At 41.9% G+C, this 8434-nt stretch overlaps 1 protein-coding gene across 2 annotated transcripts in view; it reads left to right on the forward strand.

Moving 5' to 3' along the window:
- wars2 (tryptophanyl tRNA synthetase 2, mitochondrial) overlaps nucleotides 1-7900 on the forward strand; it is a 31027-nt gene extending 23127 nt beyond the window's left edge. For both annotated transcript variants that reach the window (XM_071536173.1, XM_071536174.1), the window contains exons 4-6: nucleotides 1589-1671; nucleotides 3880-3998; nucleotides 6478-7900. In XM_071536173.1, the coding sequence (XP_071392274.1) occupies nucleotides 1589-1671; nucleotides 3880-3998; nucleotides 6478-6926 (651 nt within the window). In that variant the 3' untranslated portion in view covers nucleotides 6927-7900. The remainder of the gene's footprint in view (nucleotides 1-1588; nucleotides 1672-3879; nucleotides 3999-6477) is intronic.
- Nucleotides 7901-8434: the final 534 nt, after the last annotated feature.

The raw sequence follows: 8434 nt of genomic DNA on the forward strand, positions 1-8434 counted from the left end.
TGGGTAACACTTTACAATAACGGTCACTACGTTAAGGGTTAGTTAATGCATTCTGAGGACTGTTTCATGACTCTGTCTACTAATACAAATAACATTATTTATAGCATAAGATAATACATAACTAATGTTGAATAATGATAAATTCACCATTTAATAAGGATAGTTATTATAAAGTTCAAAACTCACTTTCCGGTCCACCCATTGGAGTTTGAAGATACAGTAGATTGCATACTGCACCTTTAAACACGTACCCGTTGAAAACCTTTTTGTTTGTGATTCTTCTGTCTTCTTCTTCCATATCGAAGTTAGTGAAATTCTATTCTCTGTCATTATGAAGAGAACTGTAGCTCCAATTAACATTTTGAGCTGATTGATGTGAACCTGAACTGAGCCCGAGCCTCAGATCCAGTTACTGCATTCGAGATGAACAGTATCAGTTACATGGCTGAACGTCATTTAATGGCAAATTACAAGAGACAAGAAACCCGCCTCAGACTCCTGTGTCTGAAATAGTCCTACAGCCGAATCTTTTATCATACTCCACTCTCAAGACAAAGAATGCCAAATGGATCCTATAACATGCTGAAATAGTAAATAGATATATTATTATTGACGTTCTATGTCTTTTATAGGGTCCACATATTCTCGCAGCGTTTCAGATTCATATTGACTCAATTATCGCCACGTCTGTTTGCTTCAGTTTAATAGTTGCGAATCAACATCATTCCCTTTTCCACTCTTTCGTGACTTTACCCAGCATCCCTATTGTTTGTTTTTATTGTTTGTTTCTCAGCGTCCGTCTATTCCACCTGCCAGATTTTTCACATGTCTTATAATTACTGTTATTTTCCCCCGGCCACATGCAGTTTTAATACAGGAGGAGAGAGGGAGAGAGAGAGAGAGCCAGCGGTTTCTGCTGCTACACAGAAAACACCTTTTTGTTTTTACCCAGCAGATGAGTTCATGTGAAACGGGACGGAAAACGACTCAGAATCCCCGTAAAAGTGAAAATGGGCTTTGTGTTGATTCGGTCTTGTCGTTCTTTCCCGCTTCTTCTTTTCTGTCACACTGCCCATCAAGAGTTTGGAGGGGTTTTTTTGGAAAATTTTCAGTAAATCGGCATGTTTTATTCGACAGTTTGCAATAACTTAACCCCGTTAAAGACTCACTAGGCTTAGTTTGAGAAAGAAAAAAAAATCATACATGCAAATATTTGTGACGATAACGCTGAAACAATTAAACGATACGTTCATCGGAGGAGCTGAACTGCCGCTCACACTTTCTTCATGCCGACAGTCAGAGACGCTCTGCCATGATGAGGCTGAATGTTGAAGAAACAGATCCACAGTATTAGGAAATCGATATTTTATGGTAACAAAAGCATTTCAGGCATTTTTTTTCCCTTTCTTCTTCATTGAAAAATACCAGAGAAAAATCAAATAGTACTTTGAAAATCTAGAAAAAGTCCGAGTCCGGCCGTGTATCTTAACTCCCTGTTTATTTCCTTCCGTCCTTATTTTCCTTCTTCCTCTTTCCCCTCCATCTTGGCTTCCCTCTCTCGTTCCCTCCCTCCATCTTTCTCCTCCAGATGAAGAGCAAGCTGAAGAACGAAGGCAGCGTGGGTCTCTACACGTACCCCGTCCTCCAGGCTGCCGACATCCTGCTCTACAAGTGAGACCCGCTGCAGTCGTCCCAACATTCATTTTGTCTCTGCTTGTGCCATCGTGTGTGTCTTTTTGTAATATCTGTGTGTGCATCTATATGTTATTAACCGAGTTTGTTTTTATCTTTGCTCTGCACAAGCTAGTTAGAGAACATTTCTTGGCTGGACCTGCCTCGTTTTAATTTGTTAGATCGTCATTATGTTGTTCTTCTTCGTTATATGTATGAACACTTAAGCCTGGGTCTTGTCTGCACTGGGCATGGGACGATATGAAAATTTCATGTCACGATTATCCTGGCCAAAATAATTGCGATTCACGATGTTATCCCGATAATCATCAAAATATGCTTAAAACTCTTAAAATGGCACTAAAACATACTGGAATCACTTTAGCTTACATTTTGTTAAGAAACAAATATTTTTATTGCATCATAGGACACATATCTTTTTTTTGTGAACATCCTTTTTAGTGAAAAACAAACAAGGACAGATTCAGACTCTCGCCAACGCCCAGCAGGTAATCACAATGAGAGAAAAAAATCCATTAATAAAAAGAATCTACCTATCAACCTGATATCCAAGCATTCACGTGGTTCAATTAGTTATGTGTTGTAAATGTGGCAAATGGCAATTCAAAATACATCAGGAAATCAATAGGACTGTACGTTAGTGAGCTAAACATCTTTTTCAAGTCACTTGTGAGGATATTCACGCTCATGTGAGGATATTCACGATTATCCCGATAATGGAAATTCACCAAAATAAAATTATCTTGAGTGTTTTTATCGCGATAAAAGATAAAATCTTATATCCTCCCATCCCTAGTCTGCACTGCCACCAGTGTTTTTACCACTGCTACTGATAATGAGTTCTAAACTTCATGTATTCCTGATACGGAGTAATGATCTGGATCCAGTTGTATAAAGCTAGTTTAAGACTAGTCTAAGCCTTAGACTGGTCTTAGATTCTCAGGTTGGACTAGTCTAATTAAGACTGTCTGTTACTTAAATGTTACAACTGACTTATTTTGAGGTAGGAAAGTTAGCCACATTCCCCCCGGCTAATCTTGAGTTAAGAACTTTGTTGTTAGGGTTGTTATTGCCATATCAACTGTGTTGACATGGCAATAAAGTATTGAATTGAATTGAATTGAATTGAACGAGTCGGGCTAACTGTCAGAGTGGGACGTTTAAATACTGAAGCTGTTTCATACAAGATGCCAAATCTTTGGTTTTTGGGAAGAGTCTGAAGAAGAGAGAGAGTCTTTAGAGACAGAAACAACACATTAGAGATCTACAACAACCAAGAAGTAGCAGGAACAGGGAAATATAAATGTCTATAGCAAGTTTGACTTAAAATCACATTTAAGTCTAAGACCAGGTCTATCTTTATGCAACTGGCCCCTGATCTTAGACTGTTGGTTTTGGTTCACTGGTCAGAGATTGCATCAGAATAATCTATTTTTTGCCATTAGAGAGATCTGACAGTCTTTAATGAACGTAAAAGGCAGAGAATCAAGTTGCTTGGATTTCTCCAATGCTCCATGTATCTCTCGGTATCATATTTCAGTGCTGGGGGAATGTTCTGATGTTGGCGCACCAGTGTCGTTATATTTTGTAAATCTTTGCCCTGCACAGTCTAGTGACAGTCTGGTATTGGTGCATCAATAGATATTGGTTGGTTGGATTATTGTAGCTTTGTGTTCCGCAATGAAAACAACTTCAGCTATTCATATTTCTGAACAAATATAGAAGACACTCCATGTTTTCACCTCCAAATATTCAAAACCTCATTTCCTGTGGAGAACGAGGCAGATAATAGAGAAAACCTAATCGCTGATGTAATAATAATAATAAATAATAATAATTAATTTTATTTATATATATATAGCACTTTTCAAAACAAGATAAAATCACCAACAGAGTTCAAACATCATCATAAAACATAAGAGTAAAACGTGGGACTAAAACGTAGTAAAAAATCAATAATAATACTAATAAAGTAGGAGAATAAAACAAGGAGAAAAGAGAAAATGGAATAATAAAATCATGTCATAAAATAATTCTCATCAAGTGACAAAGAAGATGCTCCAGACAAGTGTCTCCAATATGTGTTCACATCCTGCAGCTCACTGTGAAGCGTGTTCTGTCATGGTGTGTTGTGTTAGAGAAGCTGATGTTGTTGTTGTTGTTGTTGTTGTTTGTCGGGTCGTTCAGGTCCACCCATGTCCCTGTCGGAGAGGACCAGGTCCAGCACTTGGAGCTGGCCCAGGATCTGGCTCGCATCTTCAACCACCACTATGGAGAACTGTTCCCCGAACCACGCGCCCTGCTCAGTGAGTGACACACACACACACACACACACACACACACACACACACACACGTATGTACACACAGGTTAGGGTTCGACTGATATGGGTTTTTGAAGGCTGAAACCGATATTTTTGTATTGAAGTTGCCGATGGCTGATTTTCAATATCTTTACATTTTTCAATTTTCATGCAAAATAAGTATTCAGTGGAAAAGCCTCTGAAGCAGCATTTAGAGCATCATGGGACACTGAAACTCCACTGAAACCCAGACTGATGAAATTCTTTTAGTGTCATTAGATCCATCCACCCATACTCCATTACCTATCATCAATCTGTGATGATCAGTGTTTGGCCAGTTATTGATGGGAATAATAAAAATACACTAAACAACAAAAATGGACCCAGAAATGCAAGATTCATCACCCGTAGCTTTTTTTTTTTTTTTTTTTTTTTTTTTTTTTTTTTTTTACAGTGTTGTAGTGTTTTAGGGTGGAATGTTACTTTAAGGGCAGGGAGGCCCACCACATGTATTCAGGGGAAACTCTGGGATACGTTGAGCCTTATATGAAGAATTAATCAATTAATCAATCAATCAATAAAAATAGAAAGAAGAAGAAACACGCACACACAAATACACACAAATACACTGTATATACATGATGCCTGCCCAGACGCGCTCAGTCAGACACACACATGGTCAGCATGTTCAGCTACCCCGCCCCCCAACCCCAACCCCCCCCCCCCCCCCCCCCCCCCCAACCCCCCAAGTTTCATTCGCCTTAATTATCAGCATCATAAAAGCTCAAGATGCTGCCAGTCATGTGTGCGATGCAGCTTTGATTAAAGAACTGTGCCTTTCCTCCTTGATCTGAGTAATAGAGTGATAATAGATTTGAGGGGGATGCCCCGAAGATGACTTCAGAGGTGGGGTTCTGAGTGTGTGTGTGTGTGTGTGTGTGAGCAGTGGGGGGTGGCAGCACTTGGCTCAGACTCGTACGTCCCATCCTCATTTTTTTTTTTTTTCTTCTTTGGCTCGGGATCAGGACAGCAGAGCAGAGGAGCTGCCAGTCGCCGCCCGTCTCTTTGAAACCCAATCAAAGAAACATCCTATTATTAATTTTCGTGAAATATAGAAGTCCCAAGGGTGGTAGAAGGGACGGGGTAAAGATTAGACGGGGAGGGGGGGGGGGGGGGGGGGGGCTGACATTGGACAGGATGTGGACCGCTCATATGGGAGAGAACAAGAGTGAGGGTTTGCAAGATGCCGGAAGGATGGGGTTGATCAATCAGAGAGGAAAGGAAACCCCCGAGTTGCTCATCACCTCACACTGGGACACACACACACACACACACACACACACACACACACAAGGCAGTGTTAATGAAACAGTAATACTTCATTGACACATCATTGATCCCTGCAGGAAAACTAAAGAGCTAACTTGGTGTTGAGGATTCCCAGACCAACTGTACTAGTGACTTGCGCCCAAAATTGCGTCGTATTTAAGTTTTTTGATGTTGAAGTCACAGGATCCAACGGAGGATTATATATTATTTTCTTCTACTTTTACAACATCTCAAGTCTCCACTGAATCCTGACCCAAGTTCATCTCTTATATAAATCCCCAGTTTATATTATACTCATATACTTCAGGGAGGTTTACAGCTGTTTTTATGTCTCCGTGCCGGCGACAGCATTATGGCAGGCGGTATGTTTTCGGCTTGTCCGTCCCATTCTCTCAACGCGATGTCTCAGGAACACCTTGAAGGAATTTCTTCAAATTCGGCACAAACGTCCACTTGGACTCAAGGATGAACTGATTAGAATTTGGTGGTCAAAGGTCAAGGTCACTGTGACCTCACAAAAGACGTTTTTTGGCCATAACTCAAGAATTCATACGCTAATTATGACAAAATTTCACGCAAACGTCTAATAGGATAAAATGATGACGTGATGACATTTTATATGCAAAAGTTCAAAAGGTCAACTTCACTGTGACATCATCATGTTTTGCTTACCACTGTAGCTGAGAAAACGATCTTGGGTCATTCTACAAAAACGGTGGAAGTGCTGTCACTTACTTTTGCAGACACCAAAATCCTTTAAGTTGACCTAATAATCACATTAATTATATATGTTCAATAAATAAAGACTGTCCTTGCAATGATAAAACAAAGTTTACTGGTGGAGGCATACAACCGCGAGGCGGTTATTTCTAGTTTTAATCATTTTATTATGTTTAAGGGATTGCTGCTCTTATTATATTATTATATTGTACAGTTGAGAGTGACAGGAAAGATGGGAGTGATGGGATATAGAGGGGGAGATGAATTGGATTCAAACCTGTCTGCTTTAGCCTGTTGAGCCACCAGAACCAGGAATCCCCAAAATGCTGTAAATCCACTTCGGAGAAAATCTGCTGCCCGAAATCCATCGCTTAATATTTAAAACAATCAGAATCCTTCGCACACCATCATATTGACCTGTTTTTGTCCCACAGGCTCCACGCGGAAGGTCAAATCCCTCCGCGACCCGTCCGCCAAGATGTCCAAGTCCGACCCGCAGAAGATGGCCACGATCGGCCTCACCGACTCGCCCGACGACATCGCCCTGAAGATCCGCCGCGCCGTCACCGACTTCACCTCCGAGGTGACCTTCGACCCCGAGGCGCGGCCGGGCGTGTCCAACCTGCTGACGCTGCACGCCGCCGCCGAGGGGGTCGCCGTGGAGGAGGCGGCGTCCCGGGCCAGGGGGCTGGACACGGGGGCCTACAAGAGCCTGGTGGCCGAGGCCGTGATCCGGTGGTTGGCCCCGATCCGAGAGGAGATCCGGAGGCTGAGGGGCGACCCGGCGCACCTGGAGGCGGTGCTGGCCGACGGGAGCCGCCGGGCCCGGGAGCTGGCCGCCCCCGTGCTCAGAGAGGTCCGACAGAGAGTGGGCTTCTGCTGAGGAGGAGGGGGGGGGGGGGAGTTAGGCTCCGTTCACACTGCAGGACCAATACTGCTCATATCTGATGTTTCTGGGATGAATGTTCATATTTATTCGAGGATTCCTATATGAACTGACAGCGATGTTGAAAAGACGCACATGTGCAGAGTAGAGCTGCAACGATTAATCGATTAGTTGTCAACTATTAAATTAATCGCCAACTATTTTGATAATCGATTAATCGGTTTGAGTCATTTTTTAAGAAAAATAAGTCCAAATTCTCTGATTCCAGCTTCTTCAATGTGAATATTTTCTGGTTTCTTTACTCCTCTATGACAGTAAACTGAATATCTTTGGGTTGTGGACAAAACAAGACATTTGAGGACGTCATCTTGGGCTTTGGGAAACACTGATCCACATTTTTCACCATTTTCTGACATTTTATAGACCAAACAACTAATCGATTAATCGAGAAAATAATCGGCAATGAAAATAATCGTTAGTTGCAGCCCTAGTGCCGAGTAACAATGACAAAAGACGTCACATCCGTTTTGGATCTGCGCTTCAGTCAGATCCTGATTCACGTCTGAGGAGAAAAAAAAAACCTAAACTGGTAAACATTCAGCCTCAGTGTGAACAGAGCCTTAGATAACTTGTCTCTCCAGCTCTCAGTCCTTGCCAGCTCATGTTGTACAGTGCAGTGTGGCATCGTTTATTCATTTATCGCCCCGAGGGAAATTCACTTTGCGAGACCGGCACAGTCCACATCATACACAACGCCATACACAACAGTGGACAAAAAAAAAAAACACAACTCACCCACACATTATCAGCTGTGGCAGGTAAATAATCGTCCCGTCTGCTGATCTCCTGAAAGACTTGAATTCAGAGGCAAAGACTCACTGGGAGACTCTGAACACTGATGTTACGGTGGTATGTGTGTGTGTGTGTGTGTGTGGCAGTAGGGTCTGGGAGCCAACTGGTGTTTTGATAATGTCTGCTTGTACATATTATTGTCATGTATTTTATACTCCCAGCGTTGTTTTTTGTTTCAATTATTTGAAAAATAAATATGCATACTTGAATTTTTTTTTTTTTTTTTTTTTAGAATTTGCAGTTTGGTCAGTTTTTCTTTTTCATCCGCTCTCTCCACTGATGATATTGTTTCGTTGACACCTTGACACACACACACACACACACACACACACACACACACACACACACACAGAGCCTATTTCCTGTCATATTAGGTAATAGGTTTTGGGGCAGAGGTGAGTGGGTCTGTGATCCCAGCAGCAGGACTGAAGTCACTATAGCCCCTCCCCCTCCCCCTCTCACACACACACACACACACACACACACATATGCATATGCAAGAGGGTGCACACAGGCACATGCTCTTATACGTGCTTATTTGCACACACACTTGTACACTAACACACACTACATCATTACACATTCTGAATAAACACACTTTCTCACTCTTATGCCTACTGTACACACACACACACACACACACACACACACAC

Source organism: Centroberyx affinis, unplaced genomic scaffold, assembly GCF_046629955.1.
Source record: "Centroberyx affinis isolate AG114_WGS23_722 - 3 ecotype Tasmania unplaced genomic scaffold, CSIRO-AGI_Caff_v1 ptg002837l_1, whole genome shotgun sequence".
In the NCBI taxonomy this organism is placed as follows: domain Eukaryota; kingdom Metazoa; phylum Chordata; class Actinopteri; order Beryciformes; family Berycidae; genus Centroberyx; species Centroberyx affinis.